The 24,810-nt window shown below is 40.3% G+C and overlaps 1 protein-coding gene across 1 annotated transcript; it reads left to right on the forward strand.

Moving 5' to 3' along the window:
- The first annotated feature begins 6,088 nt into the window (after positions 1-6,088).
- On the forward strand, positions 6,089-16,524 carry LOC102779394 (tetraspanin-8-like). Its single transcript, XM_006780975.3, has 10 exons — positions 6,089-6,224; positions 6,529-6,597; positions 6,682-6,798; positions 8,876-8,950; positions 9,169-9,264; positions 9,680-9,790; positions 14,619-14,654; positions 14,746-14,829; positions 15,186-15,313; positions 16,122-16,524. Exons 1-9 carry the CDS (start codon positions 6,165-6,167, stop codon positions 15,306-15,308), a joined length of 771 nt encoding a protein of 256 aa, XP_006781038.2. The 5' UTR covers positions 6,089-6,164; the 3' UTR covers positions 15,309-15,313; positions 16,122-16,524.
- Positions 16,525-24,810: the final 8,286 nt, after the last annotated feature.

The following is a 24,810-nucleotide window of genomic DNA, read 5'->3' on the forward strand; positions in this document are numbered from 1 at the left end:
CCTGAGGAGTCAGCTGAATGGGAAGGTCAGGACCCAGGCAATCAGCATCAGCAGGCTCTGTTCCTGATCAGATACCCTGCTGGGATTACAAGATGGCCAAAGGAGGAGATTAAAGCCACTGACATCAAGACAAGAAAGCTCCTTGCCATGCTTGGAGGGTTTCACCCCAAATCCTGAGACTGCCCTGCTTTACTGTCAGTTGACAATCAGTACTGGTCTCCTATCTGTCATATAATCATAAAGATTACACTAGTCAATAATTGAGGAGGATTACTTTTGTTCTCAGACAGAAGTAATTCCCACCTCTTTACTGTGTAATGTAAAAGTCAGTCAGGTTTGCAGATGACACAGATACTTTTGAGTTTTCACTGACAGAATCGAGATCATGATGTTTTTCTCGCTGTTGCTTCTGATCTGTTCTTTTTCCACAAATCAGATGGAGGCAGATAATGAAATTCTTCACTAGCAGATTTCAAACCAACAACCCTGTCAACAGGACATCCACGCTGTGCTCAGAGAGATGGCAGTCTCACTGGCTGAACAGAAAGTGGAAATCAGGAGGTTAAAACAAGAGAATCAAGGTATAGTATCATGTCAGGTGGTGAGCGAAGTAACAGCATCAGGAAACCTTCATATGTTGAGTTACAGAAATATCAATGTCACTTCATAAATATTCAGAATGACAGAAATGAAAAACACTTATAGTTATGTGTTGTTGTCAAATTTAATATTTTTATTACACAAAAACTGAAGCGGTCTTCAGAGAAGTTTGGGGAAATAAAATGTTTCTTTTCTGCTTATTTCAGACCAGCAGGAGATAAAAATGACTGAGACTGAAGCTGCAGTCCAAATGTATTGTGTGGAAATCATCATGGGCCTGACAGTTTTTGTAGAAATATGTGGTTTTGACACATTTTTTTATACTAAAGTGCAAAATGTAATCGTCCATATTTATTTCCATTGTAAAACACCTTAATATCAGACACTGGAGCCAAATAAGTCTCTTTTCATCTCAGCATTGTCTGACAAGTTTGAGGTTCCTTCTGAGTGCTGTGCACCATCTAGTGACATCTTTGAATACTGCACTGGTGTAAGGAGTCCAATGAAACCAGTACTGAGTCCGTTTTTGAAGATAAAGAAAAAAATCTTCACTTTTATGACACATTCTGAATTATTCTGTTTTATGTTTTGAACGTTTTTTTTACTGTATTTGGCCAATTACACACACACACACACACACACACACACACACACACACACACACACACACACACACAGTAGAATCAACTCGATCGAAGAGGTGGGTGGTCCTGAAAAGAACCTTGTGTTGCGTAGATAGATCAGTACTGCAAATTAAACCACCAAAGCCGTACAGAGTGCGGCCCTGCTTCTTCTAAGCGTATATCAGAAATTACAGGAAACTTTTATTCAATGCAATACAGCCAATACGCTACAATTATGTCATTTAATGTGTTTGTGTAAATTGTCTTCCTCATAAACATTTATTGTGCAATTGATAAAGATACTTGTAACACTCCAAATTATTAACTCAGGTTAGTCTCCTCACATTATCTGCAACTTGACCAATACTTTACATTAATGTATTCTCAAGTTACCAAGTTACCTTACATGGAAAGTATTTAAATTTACCAACCTCAGTTTGCAATAATGTGACCAAAAGTCACATTATTAATGGCCTTTCAACTCACTTATGAGGTGCAAGTTTTATTTTTTCTCTTGAATCTTAGTTACTCATTAAGCTACTCATTAAGTTACAAGTACATCACTATAATTTTGACTTGGACAACACAAAAAACCAAAAAAACAAAACATGTTTTGTTAGCAAATTTTTACTCTGTCCACCTCCGATTTTCACTTATTCACTCTTCAACAAAAGATAGCCAACAATCTCCTAAGATAATGAATTAGATAATAACTTTTGTTGTGTAAGATTATCAGTTATATTCAGTTTCTTTTTTCTTACCTCTTGCAGCAATGTTCCTCATGCGCTCAATCTTAATTTTTGCAGCACCTCCTTTTGAAGAGGCCAGTGACATTATCCTTGCGGAATACTGGTCCAGTTTTGCCATGAATGTTGTTTCCAAGTTAACAGTGCTGATCCTTTGGAATTCGTCATTTATCTTAAAGAAAAAGAAAAAAAAAAGAAAAAAGAAACCACCACCAACAACAAACCCCCCCCCAAAATGTTTGTTGTTGTTTTTGTTTTTGTTTTTTAAATTGAAGCCTTTTATTATGTTTAAAAGAAAAATCTGTTTAAGAAAAGAAAATGTAAAAGTGTGAAAGGAAGTGACTCTTCTCTACTCCTGAAGAAAATTAGGACTTGTGAGGAATAAAGTACTTCTTACACTAACCTATTTGTGGCTCTTTACCCTAAAAATGTGGAAATTTATCAAGAGGAAGAACAACTTATTCGGTCTGCAGGGTTTTTTAAACCATTTTAAATCAAATCATCTTCTTCTTTCTCCTCCGCTCCTTTACGTCTACAATATGATATCTACATCACCCCATACTAAGTCACACCCTGTAGTTTCTCCCCCTGAGTAACCTTTTGCATACTTCATTTAGAGCTAAGTCACAAGGGTTACATGTCCTTCTTCTCTACATTTTACTTCAACATGATTTCTCAATAGGTCAGTCACACATGAATTGCTTTACAAGTCTTTGAACTCAGTTCCATACATATATGTTTTCAATCACAATATACTCAATATAACCCTGTGAGTCTACACAGATGATCAGATTAAACTTACATTATTATAATTAGTCATAGTCAATAATTACTTAATTATTATAGTATTAGTCATTATACTGTAAACTACAGGCAATAAAAAGTGAACCACAGGGGCCTTTTATATTCAGCAACAGCTGTGCTTTGTCACAGTCTGCAGAGCATGCTGTGTGGAGTGTTTGAGCATGATGCAGAGGTGAACTCCAGTAGAAAATGATTTCTGCCCCCACATTCAGATGTTGTAGTCAGAATCTGACATAAACAACATGAAAAGATCCACCCTGCCTTTTATCAGTGGTTCACGCTGCTGCTGATAATTGTGTGCAGGATATATTCTTGGCACACTGGGCTCCTTAGCACCAACTGAGCATCGTTTTAAATGGAATACTGTTTATTTCTCAGCAGCTTTTCAGCTTCCACATCTTCCCAGATCTCTTCATTCTAAAAAGGAGAAACGGCACTTTAGGGTCAACTCTAAAATGCTGTATAGACTACTGTACAAGAATGGTTACAAAATGGCAAGGCACAACTTTAAAAAATAAAATGAGAAGACTGAAATTATGTGAAAACAACTGCAAGACTTCAGAAGAGGAACGTACAACTGTAAGTATCTCTCTCACAGGTAAGTGGGAACACAAGCTCAAGGCTTGGCTTGTACTTGGGTCGCACTAACTTAGTAGGACAACAATCCAGCGAGTACTCAAGAGCTGCCGCTCCCTTACGGAGAGGCCACAACGAGGGCATCAGGAACAGGTGCGTGATTAATCCAGGCGTGTGAAGGCAGAAGATGGGAAACCTCACACTTTGAATCACCTTGTTGTTGAATTGTGCTATTAAATAAACTTGCCTTGCCTTCACACAGTCCTGCTTCTGCACCAAAACCAGAACAGACAGACACACATGACAGAGGGGAGGGAGAGAGAAAGAGAACGGCGAGTTGACCGGCAAGGACAAGGTTTCTTAAAAGTAATAAGTATATAACTCTTTAGGCAAATCGCAGATACTTATTTAAAAAATTTGATGATGTGAGAGAAACTACTCAGGTCTCAAAAGTTAAACAAATATGCAAATAGTCAACAGTATTATTTTAAGTTTAAACCAGAGTAACATCTGAAAACAACAGGATTATTTATAAGTGAGACTGTTAATTTTGTTTTTCTGGTGCAACTCATCATATTTGTTCAATCCAGTATAAAAAAAAAAAAGTAAGCATGAGACTTTATGTATTTGTCCCAAATTAAAACTAAATGATCCCACTTTGCAGTAATACCACTTCCAGCTGATCATGGAATATTATAATAATAATATATTTGTAATTATTATTTTATTAGATTAACACAAGACGACTAAACAGTTTCATGAATTCTTCCTGTCCTGCAAATAATGTTTCTCCTTTAAACCCCACAAAGCATTCATTGTTGTTCCTCTGAGCTGCGTCACAGTAACTTAATCTCGTACCTCCCACATGTCTACTTCCAAGGAAAGTTGTCCCTCCTTCCCTCAATTTCTCTTTCCTGGCATTTCTCTGCTGCTCTTTAGCTTCCTACATATCTTTGTCCTGAAAAGGAAAAACAGCACCAGGCTCAACTGCAGTTTTTAAATGTGCTGACTAGGGCTGGGCCATATCATACAGCTCACGGTAACACTGGGGCAATGATAAGAAAATGAAATATCGCGATAGAATATGAGTAAAACGCGCATGCGTACCTTTGTTTTCATACGCACATGGCGGAAAAAGCATGGCGGAGAATAAGAAGGGCGAAAGCGGATCGTTGAATGAAACGGATGAACCAGAATTGGTTTGTAAAAATGCTGCAACTTCAGTGGTGTGGAACTGGTTTAGCTTTCGTCCGTCAGATACACAACAAAGCACTATTTTTGGTAGCGCATGCTAGTGGGCTGTTGTATGAATTCTGGTTGTGTTTAGAATCAGAATCAGAATCAGAATACTTTATTAATCCCGAAGGAAATTAGGGTTACAGCAGGCAGCACGCTAATGGCGCATGCGCACTTACAAAGGAACCTTCTGACCAACTTTACACAAACATCACATTGGGGAGACATGTCAGAAAGGTAGAAAAAACAACGACCTCGAAACGATTTTCTGTGGTACACGGCGCTCGAAAATCTGTCAAATGTTTTAGTACGACTTTGCTAAGCTACGAACCCGCACCGCCTGATGGATTGCACGAATAAAGTTGTGGAGTTGTAAAGTATTTTGTCTAGTGTCAATTTTATCGTCAGTTATATAGTTATTGCAAATTTTCAAATGTATATCGTGATAAATATTTTTGGTCATGTTGCCCTGCTCTAGTGCTGACTGATGAACAGGAAAGGGTCGCAAAAGGGTAACATGAAACTTTACAACTTTAGAAATAAAATGAGAAGACAGAAAGGATTTAAAAACAACTGCAAGACGGCACAAACTACAAAATCCAACACAAATCAAATCAACCGCTGCAACATGTTGTAGGCATCAATTCCAAATTTTACATTCAGTGATCATTTTTTCATCTCACAGGTTTCTGTTTTTTTCACAGCTGCAGATTCCAAAACAGTGACGTGGGACTCAGGGTAGTGTTTGCATTGCTTTGCTCTGTCTGACAGCTCGTTCACACTCGGAGGATTAAAAGTGCTCTGTGGACGCTCAAAGTCTTTGTGGGTCGAATTATTCCACAATGAAAAATGATAAGGAATCAATAAAAAAAAAAATCAAGTGTGATATGCACAAAAAACTACAAAGACACAAAAAACTACAAAACCTACTTCATAAAACAAAAGTATTATTTAATAAGATGCAACTATAAAAGTAATAAGGAGGGAAGTTAAAGATGATGTAATCTGTATTTGAGTGCAGTGCTCATACTGCTTTACATTTGAAACCACTGCAGATATGATACAACATAAAAAGTTATATACAAATCTTTGTGCAGTACCCTAATAAACATATCTCATTTATTAAAAGAAAACTCTGAGTACATTGTGTGCAGATGCAGTAAAAACTACTTTGAGCTGTAGAGGAATAAACTGACTTTCGGTAAGTTATCTCTCCTCCTGATGACGACAGATTCTCATAAAAGTAAAATGAGTCATGTTTCCACATCTGGATTGTTTTAAACGGGGCATAACACCGCCCTCTCCTCCACTCCAGCCAGTCTGAGAACAGTTTCCGTCCCTGCTCACAGCAACAACTATTTCCACTGGATTTACTGGAAGGAGCTTTGAACCTCCCCTTGTTAAACAAGCATTCCACAGAAGTTTCCCCCTCTAACTTACCGGACGTCCTGCCCAGCAGAGCCCTGAAACCCTTAAAAGCAGCTCACTCTGCTGCTCTCTTCTCACTTTGCTGCAGTCGGAGCACATCTGGACTTTGGGAACAGTACTGTTATTCTGACTGCATTTTCCAGCTGCAAACATGGCTCAGATCAACATCTGCCTCAAACACATCTTCACCGTCTTCAACATATTCTTCATGGTGAGTAAAGAGATTATTTAGCAAATGATAATCGCAGACTTTAATCCAGAATCTCCTTAAAGACTTCAACCAGTCAGCAGGCAGACGCAGCAGTCAAAATCAACCACATTTGCCTCCTTTTTTACAATTAAATGAAACCGAAGCTTAGAAGAGTAAAATAAACCAATATCAACTCAACATGTTTGTTCTTACTTTCAGAGTTTGTTGTTGTGCTCGTCCATGTGTGTGGCTGTGCAGTCATTTCATATCCTGGTTGTGTTTAAAGGATGCAGCAGCTCTAACCAGACTGTTTCTGTTTGTTCAGGTTGCTGGTGGAGTAGCCATCGCCCTCGCTCTGTGGTATCAGTTCTTCATGGACATTCGAGGATACAACGTGAGGACACATTCAAACATAAATGTAACACGTGGGAACAAACAGACAAAGCCCACTAACCTTTTGTGACACTTCTGTCCACAGCTGGAGGGTCGCTCCACCCAACTCTTCATCCTCTACGTGGTGGGCTGCATCGCCATGATGATCGCCTTGCTGGGAGCCTACGGAGCCCACAAGGAGAGCAAAGTGGCCCTGATCATGGTGAGTTCAGACTGTCATTGGTTTTAAGTTTTGGGGATGTTTTGGGGTTTTCTAATTTTTATTATCTTTGCATTACAGTATGGTGCTCTGATTTTACAGGTCCTTATGTTCACTGTAGGTTAAGAGGAGTTTTGTGTTTGAAGTCCAAAGTCGTCTTTTTATGTTCTATATTCCTAGTGGCTCAGTGTTTGCTACGTTTTTTTTTTTGCCCGTCCCGTTTGGCTCTTTTGCCATCAGAATTATTGTCTAAAGGCGAAGAAAGATGCCCAACAGATTTACTTTACCAAATGGACCATCCCAGCCTTGCCGTAATGGTCTATTTGATTCACCTTTTATTGTTTATTTTATTTTATTCTCACTTGTTAAATATGGGACAGATTTGACTGGGGAAAAGAAAGGGGAGATGGAAAGAGGGAAAGAAAAACAGCGGGGAAGAGGGACGAGGATAAAGGGCAAAAAATAAAAACCAACAAAATAAGCAAACAAAAAATACATATATCAATCACCTGGATCACCTGTTGAGAAAGAAAAAAGAGAAAACAAGCAGAAGAAAAAAAAAGAGCAATATAATAAACAACAACACGATGATCTATGTGAATATAACAGTAAATACTAAATATTAAACATTATTGTGCAGCACGTAATATCGACGGCGCACAGTGTGCTTTGAGGTAGGAACCAAGAAGGGTGTAGTTTGTGTGTATGAGCACCCGTGTGTACACCTGTGAGCATGAGCGCGCTTGTATTTAAAAGGTTCCTTCATGTAATGATCTGCTAGAGGGTGTGGGGGGCCACTGCCCCGTCCTCCAGGGCATGAAGCAGGTATGGAGGAGATCAAAACTCCAGACATCCAGAGGCCCTCAGAACACAAGAGACCAAGGAAGACCAACAGAGGGGCAGCCGTGCCACTGTCCCAGAAAGAGCTGAGGAGAGCCCCAGATGAGGGGTCACTCAGCAGCCGCGGAGCAGAAGCCAGGGGGGGTTGCAGTGACGTGCCTGTGAGCTTCGCCGGCAGCCAGCTGTGCCAGAGTGACCGGGCCCCAGGCCGAGAGGCTGAGGGCACCCCACCCCCGAAGTGGCCCGAGCAAGCCCCAGGCTCCAGGCCCTGACAAGCAGCCACCAAGGAGTGAGCCGGTGTGTACCTGGATGCCCATCCCTGGACACAAAGAACCACCAATGCACCGATGTCTGAGGGCGTCTGCCACTGGCAGGGGAAGTGGAGGGCCTGAGATGTCCCCAGAGAGGTGGCGTCTGATACCCAACCTGACATATAGACACAGACATGCAGGCACACACAGATACAAACATCCATTCCCACCCTCATGCTCTCATATGCAATTACTCAACAGTCACCCAACGTGGAGACAGACACAAAGAGACACTGTACACACAATCACACTCCCCAAGCGTACTCTAGGCCCCAGGTCTAGGTACCCTTGCCCCTGGAGGGGGAAACTGCACCCAGACCCAGGTAGTGTTTCCCTTTTCCCTGGGGTGGAGAGAAGCAGACTGCCCCGACTCGGCACCAGCAGGGAGGCCCCACGTTCCAGACCCCAATCGGACGGCCAACTCCTCCTCCTAGCCCCCCCGCTCCAACAGGCAGCAGAGAATGGTTTTATTTTGATGGTCTCCCATCTTGTTTGCTGTATTTAGTTTTGCTTCCTCTTGTCTTCCCACATGGAAAAGAAATGGAAAAAACTTATAAAAGACTTGCCTAAGATGTGGCCTACTTCATATAATGAATCATATAAGGCTTATATGATTTACTCATGAAAGTGGCCACTTTCTCATTACTTTCATATATTGTTTTAGTAAGTATCCAAAACATACAAGTTTCATTATATAATTTTTCAAGGGATCTTATATCTGTTTTCACTCTTGTATGCTTTTCATACAAGTTTCACACAAGACAGATACAAACTTTATAAGATTTATATATATCTTTTCCATATGGGTTGTTAGTCTCATTCCATTATGGGCTGTTTGTATTTCTTAATGAAGACCATCTGTGATAAATGTAATAGTCATGCTTTCATAATGCAAGTGTTTAAAAAAATGAATGAATTTTTCTCTGCAGTTCCTGGTGTTTATGGTCATTGGATGCTCGCTGATGCTCATAATTGGAATCCCTGCTGCCATCATTCATCCTCAGGTAACGGCAGGATGCTGGACGAAGTCATGTGAAGAGATTTATTTGATTTAACTGGAAAAACTTTTTAAATCATGCTTTTTTAAAATAATCAACACATATAAATACAGTTACTTTTTCATTACTTTACCTTACCCATATTATCTTTCATAACCATTAAAATGCTTTAATTTTTAAAATATAAATGTAATACATGCTATAAAAATATTTGTTTTTTGCAGCTCAAAGGCATCGTGGAGCAGACTTTCAGCAGGTTTGTGCCTCTGGACAAATCTTCAGAGGACGTGAGGAACATGGCTGAGGGCATTCAGGAGAAGGTGAGATATTCTAACTTGCTCACTGCAATCTCTTAATCTTTTTAAAATGAGTTTTTCTTTTGTTGTTGCTACATACAAGTTACATTCGTGGAAAAAGAGATGCACTCAATCAGGGCATAAAAGATTTAGCACTTGCAAACTGGTGATGATGTAAAATAACATCAGATGAGCTTTGAAACATGACATAATACACTGTGCCATTATTTATATACACTTGATAGTTGGCAGCAAGTGAGCTTTCAGAATAAGATCAGGCAAACTGTCCACAAGTAATTTTATCACTTTTTTCTAAAAAGAAATTTCAAAAGGGGGAAAAAGAAACCCTCACACACCTTTTAACGTTTATTTCCAGCTGATGATCCTCCTGAAGATGAGTAACCCTCGTCTTTCTTTCTTCTCCTGCTGCTGTTTGTAGTTTCACTGCTGTGGTCTGTTCAGCTACAAAGACTGGGAGAACATCCCCAACTCCTGTGTGTGCAGCCAGGAGGAGGAGTGGGAGGGCAAGTGTCAGACTGTCGAAAACAACGTGAGTATTGATGCACCCACTTGCTTCACTGCACTGTTAGACTTTTCATCGCCACTTTACGGTAACATACTGGCGTCACTGTTGCCAGCTTCATACCGTGACGCCGTGTTACGGTAGGTTACCGTTCTGCAGGATGATACCGTTTTTTGCTGGTGTGGTATAATACTCTTGGACAAATTATGATAACGCACCGTAGCCTTTTTTACGGTATCTCACTGGCGACAGTGACGCCAGTGAGATACTGTTATGTCGTTATGTCGTAAATTACGTCAACAAAGTAACATCATACTGTGATTAAGAAATTGGTATACTACCGTTTATTCACGGTATGTCACTGTAAGCCCGCTGCAAGGTAATACACTGCAATATATTAACCAGTAACTTACCGTTATCACGCATCATCAGTACCAAAAATATTCATCTCTGCTAGAGGACACCGTGTCCCAACAGGCGGTCATTTACTGTTTAACAGGCCGTAATTGACCGTAATTTCAGTTAACAGTAACATACTGTAAGAGACTGGAGGGTTCCAAAAAAAAATGGATGGATAGATAGATAGATAGACACACACACACACACACACACACACAAAATATAATTCATGTGCTTTACACCGCTTTATTTCAGTTCTGATTTTCCTCTGCAGAAATACACATTTCCAAAATCAAAAACTGAAAAGAACTGAAAACATATTTTCATTGAGGAAGCATTTGTTTTTACTAAACTATGTAATCCATTATTTTCTCAGATGGTTGTACAAACAATAACGATATTATGTCATATCCATATCATGGCAGACAACATATGCTCAAGTGTTGGGTTTTCTTAGTTATATTTTGTAAGGTCTTAAACCTACAATGTGAATTGCCTTGGCATTCATTTTGTTGGCACCATACAAATAAACTGAATTGTAATGAATATAATATCAAGCCCCACACATCTGCCTTTATATACACTTTGTCCAAAATACTGTCTCACACCACCAAATCAATGCACAAAACAGGGTCCACGAGGACATGGATGAGCGTGTGTGGTGTGAAGGAACTTGACTGACCTGCACTGAACCCTGATCTTGCTTTGTGGACTGAGTTCATTGATTTGTAGGGTGAGCCAATGCATGTGACAATTAAAGTGTAAGTAGCTGAAATAATTTTTAACAAACGGGTAAAAGAAGGAAAAAAAAATCAAAACTGTTGCACTCAAAAAAAACTATTGGACAGAGACAGTGTCTTGCAAGATGGCAAGAGAGCTTGTCTTCATTGTTGTTCGTCTTGTGTAAATGTCCAGAAAGCATGGGCCATGGATTATCTGTGGAGACACAGGTAACAACACATTGTTCACTTAAATTATACAAGGAATTCACTAAAAATGGCAAAAACAGTTACCTAATTTGAAGTTCTCCACTCAAATTCAGTAAGCCGCTGGAGGAAAGTTGTGACATGAGGGTTAATCGCTTCACAGTGGTCCCAGTCTCTCTGCTTGTCCCAACCTTGGAGGTACATTTTGTTCCCTCTTCAGGGTTTATCCTTACAAAAAACCTTAAAACATGCCATAATAGATAGTAACATACAGTAACATTGAGTTGTGATTTGAAATAATGAGTTACTTAGGGATAATTTATTCATCAGCTAACTGTTCAAACATACCTCTGAATTAGTTCCAATGTTGCATACGCTGACTCCTGGTATTCCAGGTTCAATACATAGAATGAACCAAAGAAGACTGACATTGCATCAGCAAAGGTGTTCTCTTTGTCCAGCTCGACAATTACACGCCCCTCTGTACTCACCATCCAGCAGGTGGCGGTCATTGATCTTTGTCCTTAAATGTATAGGGGCAACATTGTCATTGTCATTATTCAACATAAAATAATTTCAATACTTCACTTCTTCACACTGTCTAGATAGTCATAAAGCAAATAGCTACGTACAGTTAATTATTAATGGCCTTATGTACACAAGTCCGTCTTAACATATTATAATTGTACATAATTGGGAATTATTCTGCACATTAAACACACCTAACAAAGAGTCAGCCCAATTAAATTACCGGAGATGAATCAACTGTATGGTTATTTTGGAGTTTATAGTTTGTGCTGCTGTTAAACTTTACAGTATTGACTTCAGTATTTCTGCTGTTGGTGTAGCTAGACTACTACGTTGATCAGTAATATGTAATGTGAAATTTGATATTGTTACTTTGCTGGATTCACTGAGACACATGTCCAACAACCTTGGTTTATAAAGGAAATTACAGAAATTTGAGCTAACAAAACAGAGACTGGATACCTGTGTCCACAAAAAGCTCCTGTGCCAAACAGAAATTGTAATATGGTCTAATCAGCTCTATTTCATAAATGACCAAGCATAATCAGCCTTGGGGTGCTTGGCAGGCTTTTAACATGCAAACTGAACAATATAAATTTGCATGCACTGAAGCCACAAAATTTAGAAATACACATAGTTGCAAAAAGTTCAGTGACCAATTACCTTTCCTAAATGACATATGCAATGCAACAAATAAGAGTATTGTCAATAGGGACCAATTCCCAGTTTTTACATGATCAAAATGATTCACAAAAGGCTTCAATAAACAGAAAATGCGTGCCGACAAGAGAACAGTGCACAAAAATGACAAGATATTTGAGCTCGACGCTTTAATGGGTTTAACATGACTTAGTCAGCACTCCGCACCGTACAGGTAGTACAAGCACACCTGAAAACACTGACCAGCTAACAGCTTTAAGCATTTGGGCGCAACCTCGGTAGCTCACCGATTCACCTGTTGCAAACGTCCAAGTTTCTATCAAGTCTCATAAATCCATCGGCAACTATTACCTAACTAGTCTTTTGAGTCTCCACATTCATAGATATTGACATTTTGTCTTAGCATTTGAATGAAAATATCCTGGTAGGGTAGCTTAAAAGTCAAAACAAACAGTAATAAGAACGCATTTCGGACTTCTCTCGAATAGGTGAAAAAAACACTTACCTTCAGACTGATTAGCCGGTTCCGATCCAACTTTAATGTGTCCCATGTCAGTCCGTTTTAGGGGAAAAGTGTTAAGTGGTTTCATTTAATTTTGAGATACTCCCGCATGGATGAGCAATTTGGAGTCTAGCAGAGTTATCACGAATAGCATATGATCTTCAGATATAATCCAATCAACCTTGCATTTAATCCGATTGAACATCCAGTTACCTCTGACTACTTCTAAGTTGCACATGTTAACGGTCTCATCATCACTCTGTGCTGCAGCGAACTGGATCTGTGGCACAGAATAGTTGATGGCCATGTTGTTCTCCTGCTTTGCAGCTTTGTTTGAGTCTGACTTGCGGCTTAAACGTGCAAAACTAAGAGAAGCAGATCAATATTTTCTTCTTGTTGTTATTTAATGGTGGTTGGCAACCAGCAAAAGGAGCATTAACAACCTCGAGCAATATTTTCTATCCCCATTGTTGTTTTGAAGGTGAATACCCGACGTGTGCGTCATACGTCACGTTGTACGTCAGGTGAAGGTGTGGTGTCGGCTATCGCACCTGTCGCATTAAAAAGCTTTAAAAACGTAACAATCGCTTTAAAAGCACAACCCAACGCGCTAAACATGAACAAACATAAACACCCGTGTTACATTATCACGTATATCCAGGACATCTCTTCTGAACCAAGACGAAGTGGTGCTACAAAGGAATTATTTCTTTAGGAGAGTGCATTTAATAGCAGTCTGGCCTGCAACAAAATGCACCGCTAAAAATACAGTTTCTGCTTGTCCCAGAATTTATTAATTTTGAGAGTGAAGTTGTAGAACTGATGCTGGTTAGTGGTGTAGGTTTCATGGATGTGACACGTTAACTTGTGTAAAATGATGACCAGAGCATATTATTAGGTTAGTTCACTGTAGTTAGGCAGAGGTGTCTTAAAAAGTACCACCTTATACAAAACAAATGAAGGTCCAGTGTAAGAAAGAATAAGAAGAGAAAAAAGGAACACCCTGCTAAATGAAGTCATTTTTAAACATTACTGTAAATGTAGCCATTAGTTTTTGTTGCTGGCCATTCAACAAATAAGTATACTTCAATTATATTTCCCAAGTATACCTTACCTAGTACATATACTAATAATGCTTCTTGGGACTATATTGGCCCCCGTTTTAGTACATAACAGTATTCTTGAAATTACCTTTTAGATGTACTTTTTGTTCACCATAATTGTACTAGCATAATGTGATAATGTCTACAAGAGTATAATTAAAATATACTCGACTCTATCACAATACTAACCTTACAAGTATACTATTAATTAATAGTATTAATAATGTTTCACATTGTTTGAATAAACAAATACATTTATTAATATAAGAGGTTCCATTCAGTTCAAGGAATTAAATTTTAGTGTGGCTGCAACTTACTCCTTAAGTTGAAAATTATGCTGTATATTGTAGTTTATATGTTATACTACTTTCACAGTGAATTGCATTTTATAGTAATACACTCTGAATGAGGATTTAAGTAATTACTCTTAGATCTACAGTAGAAAACAACAGAAATCCGGATGGTGTAATAGTATAATCTGAGTAACATCGCCAATTGTTACATTTGCTGTATTTTACAGCTGTTTCCATGAGTACGGTGAGTTACCGTAAAATTAATGTAATCTCATGGAATTTTCCCACAATTACATGCAAATTACAGTACTACACTGCTAACATCCTTTAGAGTTTTTTACTGTTGATTTTGCAGTACTAAGCTATGGAAATTACTGCAAAGGCTAACAGTGTGGTTACGGTGTGTCACAGTTTGTAACGTCTTTATTTCTGTAAATTTTCCAGACTTTCATGCTGCAGAGAAAGTCCATCTACACTAAGGTGAGCGACCCAGCACCATTTTGAAAAAGCTTAAATCATTCCTCAGTTTATATCAGAACCTGACAGTTTTCATTTTTCCTTCTATTTTCAGACCTGCTTTCCCACCATCATGGACCACATCCAGTTTCATTACAACATCATGCTTGTGGTCAGCTTCACTCTGGCTGTTCTAGCTGTGAGTATTATCAATTATTCAAGGATTCGGTAGCATAAATGTCACATCTGCATTCTCTGTATTTAGTCCCTGCTATTATTTATGCAACAATGAGAAAGTCATAGTATACATGTAATATATTTTTTCTACAAAGTTTGAATTCTCCATCTTCTCCATCAAATGTTGAAGAATTACAACATCTGTAGTGGAACAAAAAGTAAACTAGTACTAAAATCTAAATTTGTGAAAAATCATCTTGTACGTAAATACATAGCAGTTTGAGTTCATTATAATATTAGTTCATTATGAATACAGAATCAGAATCAACATTTCACAACCTGCAGATGTTTAACTCAACTTCCTGTGTTCCCCGACAGCTGCTTGGCATGATTCTGTCCTCCATCATCATCCACCAGCTGTATTACCCAAACAGACCCACCATCGTGGTCTCCATGATGCCACCAAAATACAAGGAGCTGTACAACACCCCGGCATACTAGCCAAAGTACGATGCATTGTCTTTTTCTTTCATAGAGTCCTGTTTTTTTTCTTCTTGAATTTCAAAGTGAAATATTTTTCAAGCAGCATGAAAAATTTCACTGCTTTTCTGTTTTCTAATTTTTAATTTTTTGATAACAACAGTGCTCCACAAAGCCCACAAAGCCCAATTCACTGTTTTCTATTATAATTTTAATGTTTTCATCAAAGTAACGCTTGACTTGTAAATACCTGTAAAAATGGTCTTGACCTAGTCCATATTTTTCTTTTAATGTCTCAAAGCTCAAGAATGCCCCCTCATGGGTAAGAGAATAATAAATAGTTAAACCTTTTGAGACCCATATCCTAAACTTATTATCGTGAATATTGGGCCAAAAAGTCAGTCATAAGAAATCCATCTCAATAGCTTAACTGCTTTCTCCAGCCCACTAGTCTGAATAACACCATCCCAACATTTCAGGAGGGAATCGAGCATAATATCACCCAAAATGGCAGTTTTATTTCTTAATTTCTTATCTGCCAAAATTGCTTTTCTGATACATAGAAATTGTTCTTTTCACGTGGACTTTTCTGTGTTTGTGTTAAAAAAAAGGTTTTAAATTCAAAATGAAATTTTAGTTTCCAGCTTCTTCACTCTTTGCTGAAGAAAATTCACCTACTTTTGGCTCTAAAGTCTTCACCTTAACCTCTTAAGCCCCAACGCCCCCTGATACGGGGGCAAAAAGCAGGAGATCAGTTAGGCTTGGGGCTTAAGAGGTTAAATACCGTTACTGTAAAAACAGTCTTTAATCTCTAAATTAAAATCTCCTTCACAGAATTTCCTGCATTCCATCTCTGAACAGAGCTGGCAGCTTCCACCAGCTATCAGCCATCTTGAGATCCCTGAGACCACTCACACCTGGACTCGTGTAACCTACTGTGTTTGTGGAAGGCAGTGTTAATGTTACTGATTCGATTTCTCATGGTAATATTAAATGTACATAAAAGAAAAGCCACATTCTTTTGCGACCTCATGTGAAGTTTGTTAGTAGGACAGAATCTTCCAAGCTTGCAGTTTGAAACCTGAGTGCTGTGATGAAGCAGCTGCTTGTAAAAATGTTTATAAAGGGAAATATTTTTGTATATCTTTGCATTTTTGACGTCTCTATGTGTCGTGTTTTCTTCTGATTAAAACTGTAAATCTAACCATGTTACAGGCTTGAAAGGGGAAAAAAGAAACCGTGTCGGTCTGAAATTTTTTTCTGTTTCACTGCTGTAAAGGAACTTTTTCCAACACAAATCAAACAAAAAACAACTGCAGCAGGTTGTATGCATTATTGTACAGACAGTCAAAACCCATTACCAGTACTATTGATATGGAAGATGTAATTAATGTGAACACCAGACATTTTCCATGAAAATAAGTAGCATAAAAATGACATAACCTACATCACTGTACTTAATTATATGTGTAAATGTGTTATTTTAAAAAATAAAATGTGCTTACAGTGTTCCAGTAAATTCACTCTCCTTCCACATCTGGATTTGATCACAGGAGGTCATGTTCAGACTGGCCCTACATTCACAGAAGTTTTCAAATCCAACAAACACGTGCCCCTCTCTTTGGTTTACTGGAAATCCTTCCCCCCAGAGCAATAAAACTCCTCTGCACTCTGGGAGCAGTGCTGTTATTTTTACTATATTTTCCAGCTGCAAACATGGCTCAGATCAACAGCTGCCTCAAACTCATTTCCACCATAATCAAGAAACTTTTATAAGGCCAATAACAATCATAATCTCTCATACTTGAGCTCAGTATTAAGCTTTGGAGTCGGTTCTTTATGTGCGCCTACAAAGCGGCCTCATACGGCGAGAGATGCCAAACACCGATACCGGGGGCGTGTGGAGTCCCGCTTCCACCAGGGCGACACACGGAGTATGTGGCATGGACTACGCACCATTACGGACTACAAAGCCAAGGACACTGCGCCGATCAACGCCGACTCTGCATTCACCAACGAGCTGAATCAGTTCTACTCCCGTTTTGAGGTTAGCCAGGCGGCTAATGCTATCTACCGCCTGACTACCGAGGACAGTGACGTCATCAGCGAGAGACCGGTGACCAGCATCATGGAGCATGACGTCCGAGCGGCATTGAGGAGAGTGAACACAAGGAAAGCGGCTGGGCCAGACGGCATCACCGGCCGTCTGCTGCGCTGCTGTGCTGACCAGCTAGCAGGTGTGTTCACTTACATCTTCAACGAGTCCCTGGCGAAGTCTGTGGTCCCCACATGCTTCAAAAGATCCACCATCATCCCTGTGCCCAAGAACAGCAAACCCTCATCCCTGAACGATTACCGGCCAGTTGCACTGACCTCGGTAGTAATGAAGGTGTTTGAGAGGCTGCTGAAGAACATCATCTCCTCCTTCATCCCAGACACCACAGATCCGCTGCAGTTCGCCTACCGACCCAACAGATCCACTGAGGACGCCATCGCCCACGTCCTGCACACCACCCTCAGCCACGTGGACAAGAAACAGGGTAACTATGTGAGAATGCTGTTTGTTGATTACAGTTCAGCGTTTAACACAATAGCTCCCTGCAGACTGTTCACAAAGCTTGGGGATCTGGGACTCAACAGCCGTCTGTGTACATGGGTGTTGGACTTCCTCACTGGCAGAACTCAGGTGGTGAGGGTGGGTAGATGTGTCTCCGACAGCATCACCATCAACACAGGAGCACCACAGGGATGTGTCCTCTCGCCACTGCTCTACTCCCTCTACACTTCAGACTGTGTGGCCACCCATGGCTCCAACACCATTGTGAAGTTTGCTGACGACACAGTGGTGTTGGGTGCCATCTCCAACAACGATGAGGCGGCCTACATGGACGAAGTGAAGAATCTGGCATCATGGTGCCAGGACAACCACCTCCAGCTGAAAGTCGGCAAGACCAAGGAGCTGGTGGTGGACTTCAGAAGGAGTCAGCACAGAGACTACAAGCCCATTATCATCAATGAAGCTCCAGTGGAGAGGGTGCAGTCCTTCAAGTATCTTGGTGTCCACAACTCCTCAGACCTGACATGGGCTGCCCACATTCAGGTCCAGACCAAAAAGGCTAGGCAGTGCCTGTATCACCTACGACAACTGAGGAAGTTCAGGGTCTCTCCAAAGATCCTCAGGATTTTCTATACAAGCGCTGTGGAGAGCATCCTCACACAGAACATGACATCGTGGTTCGGGAACAGCTGTGTGAAGGACCAAAAAGCTCTCCAGAGAGTGACCGTACAGCAGAACACTGCTGCAGGATTGCTCTCCCCCCGCTTCAGGACACCTACACCAGGAGATGCCGGACTAGAGCAGTGCACATACTGAAGGATCCGTCCCATCCTGGCAACAAACTGTTCCAACCTATGCAATCTGGTAGAAGGTTCATCCGGGCAAGGACAGAGAGACTCAAGAGGAGCTTCTATCCCCAAGCCATCCGGGCCCTAAACACACACACACCCGCCCTCTCACATCATCTACAATTGACTGAGACAGGACTCTCTTCCAAACACTCTAAACCCAGGCACATTGTACATTTCAAATCCCTTTAATTTTAAATATGTTTATATTGTCTATCCTGTAAAATAGTCAGATGTCTATTCTTATTAATGTACAGAATTCACCTGCTTGCTGCTACTACTGCACATTCACCCAATGTATATACTATATATATATAATGTTCTTCCTCTAGAGCTGCAGGTATTGCTTAGTGTAAATAAATGTAAAAATGCCAAAGTGATGTATCTAAAAGACAAACATGCTCTTTGACAAAGCCAAGTACACTCTTCATGACACTTCCTTCATCAGTCTGCTGCTGGAGGGCTGCACCATCAAACTCTTCTTCTTCTACGCCGTCACTATGATGATCACCATAGTGAGAGATTATGGAGCCCACAAGGAGAGGAAAGTGGCCACGATCATAGGAGCTTAAGGGTTTGAGTGCTCTGAATACCATGGGGACTGCTGTTGCCTTTACCCTACACATCTTCTTGATCCCTTGGTACTTATCAAGCTTTTTATCTTCCCTCTTCCTGATGTTGCTGTCAGTTGGTATTGATACGTCTATCAATACGGCTATCTTCCTCCGCTTGTCCACCAGTACTATGTCCGATTGATTTGTCTTCTGTATCTAGAAGTCCCACAGGATCTTAGGTCGGTCATTCTCAACCACTGTAGGGGGCATCTCCAATTTTGACCTTGGGACTTTGGTTATGGCGTTCCATGTATGCCCTGTCTACTGGCATCTTGCACCCTGCTGTTATGTGCTGGATTGTCTCAGAGGCATCTATACACTAGTGATGGGATCTCCGGCTCTTTTTAGAGAACCGGCTCTTTTGGCTCGGCTCACTAAAAAGAGTGAGACGATTACTGTATTACTGTGGCTTCTTACCTCACTTCAAAGACACATCACTACTTTACACAGCCTGCACCTGGGGTCTTGGCTGGTTTGGTAGACCCCAGCCTTTATGGAGCTCTTTCGGCTCCCAACCGGATCTTCAGGTTATTTTGTTGCTTTAATTAATTTATTATTAACAACAATAAAAAATTATGCACAAAAGGAATTACTAATGTAAAAAAAACTTGGTTTTGTTTATATATGTTTATCTATAAATATATACGGTGGCCCCTAGAGACAAAGCACGTACAATCTCCAAAGCATGTACAAATTCCAAAGCACGTACAAAACACATTTCTAGCATTAACTGAACTTCCAAAACTGCTAATCAGGTAGCAAAAGAGCTACCTAGATCACTTAAATTACACAACTGAAAGCATATGTGTATTGTTTGTGTATTTATACATAAGCTTTCATATATATTCAAATAATTCGAAAAAATTTTCATTTACCTGTTACTACCACACACCAAATCTGGTCGTTGGTACTTCCTGGCTTGTGCAGCCACTAAGTAACAAAAGCTCAACATTGCCCCTAGCATCCTGGAGCACTTCTGTTGGAGTTTGCTTTGAAGTTTGTACGTGCTATGGAGTTTTTACGTGTTTTGGAGTTTGTACGTGTTTTGGAGTTGTACGTGCTTTGGCTATAGCGGCCACCATAAATATACTTCTTATTCATTCACTCCACATAAAATGTAATAAATAAATCATATAATACAAAAACCAACTATTTCCGTTTCAGCTTTTAACTATTTAAATTTTCAGCTTTTTCCTTTTAAAAGTCAAAGACAATTAAATATAAATTAAAATATGAAAACAAAAAGAAGATGCACATTCTCTGTCACATGGGCCTGCTTGAATAAACTTTCCGAATCCTTTATCATCTGCAACTAAAAATGGTTGTGGATGATCACTATACCTTTCTAATGTGACGTTGTTGTCCCTGGCTCTCTTTCTCTCTTTCCCTCTGGCTCTGTTCCTGTGCTACTGCGAGTGTAACTACCGCCCCTCCCCCCTCTGCCCAGCGCAAAGCACAAGGCTTGTGTGCGGAGTGAAGCGGAAAAAAAGTGTGAGAGAAAGGGTGAGAGAAAGGAAAAAAAAAAACAACCCACGGAGCCGGCTCGCGTCGTTCACTTCAAAGGCACATCACTACTTTACACAGCCTGCACCTGGGGTCTTGGCTGGTTTGGTAGACCCCAGCCTTTATGGAGCTTGTTCCTATGCTGCTATGATTAATGCCTTTTTGCTGTCTTTCCATCCAGCTTTGTCCAACAACTATCTATTGTCTAACAACAAATATCTGCCACTTTCATTATCTGACAGGGGTGCATGCGTGCTGGGGCATGTCCTTCCATGGTGGTTCTTCTCCTTTCTCCTCTTCTTTCTCTGATTTCTGATTAATTCACTAAGCACATGATTAGTTGTGGCAATCCTCCTGATGTAATCATGGATCTTTGTTGTTTCATCCTGGATAGTGGTTCTGTGTACTCACAAGTTCTCAGCTTCCTTCCTCCCGCTAAGTGTACAGTCTCTAGGTGCTGGACGTGGGATGTAACTCATCACATATGGTCAGGAGCTCCCTTGTCTTAATGTGGCTTTTATCTCCTCCTTTGGCCAGCTTATTATCCCAGCAGGGTGTCTGATGGCTGGCAGTGTGTAGATGTTGATTTTTTTTTTTTTTATCTTGCCCGGCAGCTTTTCAATCAAAATTATGATCTCACTGTAATGTTGTGCCAAACATTTGCTTTTCCATCAAACACTATAAAAACTCTTTATAGGCTTGTTTTGTTTTTGCCAATTTATTGATTTCTATTTTTATTATTTTACTATTATTCACAGTACATGTGGAATATAGCAATGTCAGTGCTGCCAGGCAGAAAAAAAGACACAAATGAAAAAGAAAATGGGAGAAAATAGAAGAAATAAATAACAATAAGAAAGAAGACGAAGACACAGCACAAGTAGAAAAGCAAAACGGTTCAATCACAATTTTAGAACTGCACAAATGAGGTAAGGGCCTGTGTCTGTGCCTTTGTTTACATACTTGATGAAGAGGGTAAGAAGCCACAGTAATGCAGACCAAGGCCTCATGCCAAAGTGCAAGAACAGAAGCTAATCTTTGCATCGCACACCTGTTATGTAGTCAGGTGATTAAATGTAGAGGGGAGTGGCTGCTCCGTTCTGCCGAGAACGAAACTAAAAGTGAGATCAGTTGACAGAGCAGGAGAAATAAAGCAAGGTGAGTGTAACTGCGAATGCATGTTCTGTCAGAATAATCAAAAACGTTTTTTTGAGTTTCTGACTGTTCTCAAGTTGGAATAAAACTTAAGAAAGTCAGCAAAAATGTTTGTTTGATTGTCTGCCCAAAGGAAAATATTGACTTACTGTGTGTGCGTGCGTCGGTGTGTGTAATTCTTGTGCTACCAGTATTGGGTGTGACAAACATGTTTATTATGATAATTGTTCTGTGCTCGTTCTTTGTTTCGCTGCTTTCTTTCTCAGACTAACGATGAGTGAACTGAAGGAACCTGGACCCTCAGACATAAAGTAGGGCACTGATTCTTCTTTTAAACTAAAGGGAAGATGAATCATTTGGCAGGAGATACTATTATTTGGATTAGCAAGCACAGCATAAACTTACTGACAAAGGAGTGAAGGAGTGCTTCTGTTTCATTGTAACTATACACAAGCAAGCACATAAGTACGGTGGGAGAAGTGAGCAGGATAACATAAAAACATGCATTAATGTCAGATTTTATATGATATAAAGGGTGCTCAGTGGAAACTCTTTCTGCTGCTGCTTCAAAGATTTGGGTCTGATCAGAAAGACTACACAGGGGACGGTAATAATCAGAGTGTAATACTATTCTCTCAGCACTACACTCTCACTGTTTCTCAGTCTTTACACAGTCACGATCAGAGTTTAGGATTAGGATTGAAGAGGAAAAGATTAAACATTTACTGAAGACATCACATGTTTTAGCCTCATAAACCCAACCCTGAGGGAGAAGAAGCTCAGTACCAAACAACAGGAACATGCACAAGACAAATGTATGATTTTTTCTGTTTGTGTTTCCAGCGGTCAGCAATGCAGACACAGTGCAGAGCTTTCAAGACCCAGCTGTGTGTCTTTGAAGACTAACCAGTCCAAAGTTGAAAACCTAATCTTCAGTAAAGAACCTGGACTCTCAAACACAAAGTAAGTCAGTGTTTATTCTGTAAATGAAGCTGAAGACAATTCATGATAAGAGAACCACTGTTGTTTTACAGTAACTGTTAGACCACCTTCACTCAACTCTAACAATGCAAAGCTTCTGTGAGGATGTTGAAAATCTGTGTATTTCCCCACACGAAAAAAAACTTACCCACAGCAAGCAGGTCTGGCCCGGATCTGGTATTAAGCCGGCACTGCTGGCCAACTTCTGGTATGATAAGACGTATGTCATCCAGATATGGGCCAGGCCTGGCATAAATGGCACTGTCTATGCGATGGCATGCCATATCTGGCCCGATTATGGTTTGGTTTATGTGGCCCAGGCCCATAGAAAACAGCTCTGGCCAGGATCCGGCATCAAGCTGGCACTTCTGACTGACGGTTGTTATGGCAGGGTGTATGTCAACCAGATATGGGCCAGGTCTGGCAACGACGCTCCTGTCTATGCAATGGCATGCCATATCTGGCCCGATTATGGTTTGGTTAATTTGGACCAGGCCCACAGAAAACAGCTCTGGCCGGGATCCGGCATCAAGCCGGCACTTCTGACTGACTGGTGTTATGGCAGGGTGTATGTCAACCAGATGTGGGCCATGTCTAGCAATGATGCACTATTTATGTTCCTATTTTCCTATTTTAGTTAGAAGACAGACTCAAATGCCATGTTTGTTTGTTTAGAAGACCCAAATGCCATGTTTGACAGGTTTGTGAGTGTACACTTTATCCAAAACCTAGTGAGGGTTTACTCATCTTTGCCAGTGGGTGGCTGTAACTCAGGTGGTAGACCAGGTCACCTATTGATCGGAAGGTTAGTGGTTCGATCCCTGGCTCCTCCAGTCTGCATGTTGTGAGTGTGAATGTGTATGAATGTAGTTAGGAAGCACTCAGTTAAGAGAAAGTGTGTGGTTGGGTGAATGGGGCATGTTGTATAGAACACTTTGAGTAATTTGGGAAAGTTGAAAAATATTATATCAGAACTGAAACTGTTCTGGGGCAGCACAGGACCACCAGTGTGTCTGCAACTGGCCTTGTGCTGGCACATGTGTGGGCCACCTCTGACAAACCAGATCTGGGCCCCCAAAGGGCCGTCATTCTTTGCAGTATGTGGGCCATGTGTAAGCACATCATGTGGGCCAGATCCGGGCCATACCAATTTTGCTATGTGGGTATCTGGTGTGAAAAGCTCACTGATAAACACATCAAGGAGTTCTTCTATTTTAATGTATCTGTATACATGCACAGCTAAATATAAGTAAGCAGGATATCCTGACATAAAGATCAGATTTTGGATGATAAAGATCTCAAATCTTTAGTCTCTTTAGAGGCATGATGGTTAAAACAAAACAAAACAAAACAAAACAACTGCACAAAAACCCAAATGAAGCAATACATAATTATAAACCTTTGTTTTTAGTAGACTTTGTATCCTAAATAGTGAATATAGTATGTATAGTATAGTAAAATACAGTAAACTTCAAGTCTTCACAAATTAGAATATTTGACTTATTCCCAGAAATGCAAACCAAGCTCTTGCTATAGGCAACATGTAGACACTGCAGAGCCCATAGTAATGGGCCATATACTCCATTCTCCTGAAAGAATCCTCCAGTGGACAAACCAAGAAGTTGATACTTGAATAAGTGCACAAAATACATGTAGACTGGTTGAGCAAACTTGTTTCAAACCAAGACTTGAGTTTCGAGTTTTAATGTGCTTCTTTAGTCACTTCTTTGTTGACATGGAGGTATGCTTTGAGTCACTGTCATGATGGAAGTCCCAACCATGAGCCATCCTCAGTGTTCTGGTTGAAGGAAGGAAGTCCTTGTCTAAGATTTTGCACTACATGGCCCCACCCATTGGCCATTTTT

This window comes from Neolamprologus brichardi, chromosome 17 (assembly GCF_056152115.1).
Source record: "Neolamprologus brichardi isolate AB-2024 chromosome 17, ASM5615211v1, whole genome shotgun sequence".
Classification (NCBI taxonomy): Eukaryota; Metazoa; Chordata; class Actinopteri; order Cichliformes; family Cichlidae; genus Neolamprologus; species Neolamprologus brichardi.

Coding starts and splice junctions, on each gene's coding strand:
- LOC102779394 (XM_006780975.3), top strand. CDS start 6,165: ATGGCTCAGATCAACATCTGCCTCAAACACATCTTCACCGTCTTCAAC. Junction 6,799..8,875: donor GCAAAGTGGCCCTGATCATG/GTGAGTTCAGAC, acceptor TTTTCTCTGCAG/TTCCTGGTGTTTATGGTCAT. Junction 14,830..15,185: donor TCACTCTGGCTGTTCTAGCT/GTGAGTATTATC, acceptor GTTCCCCGACAG/CTGCTTGGCATGATTCTGTC.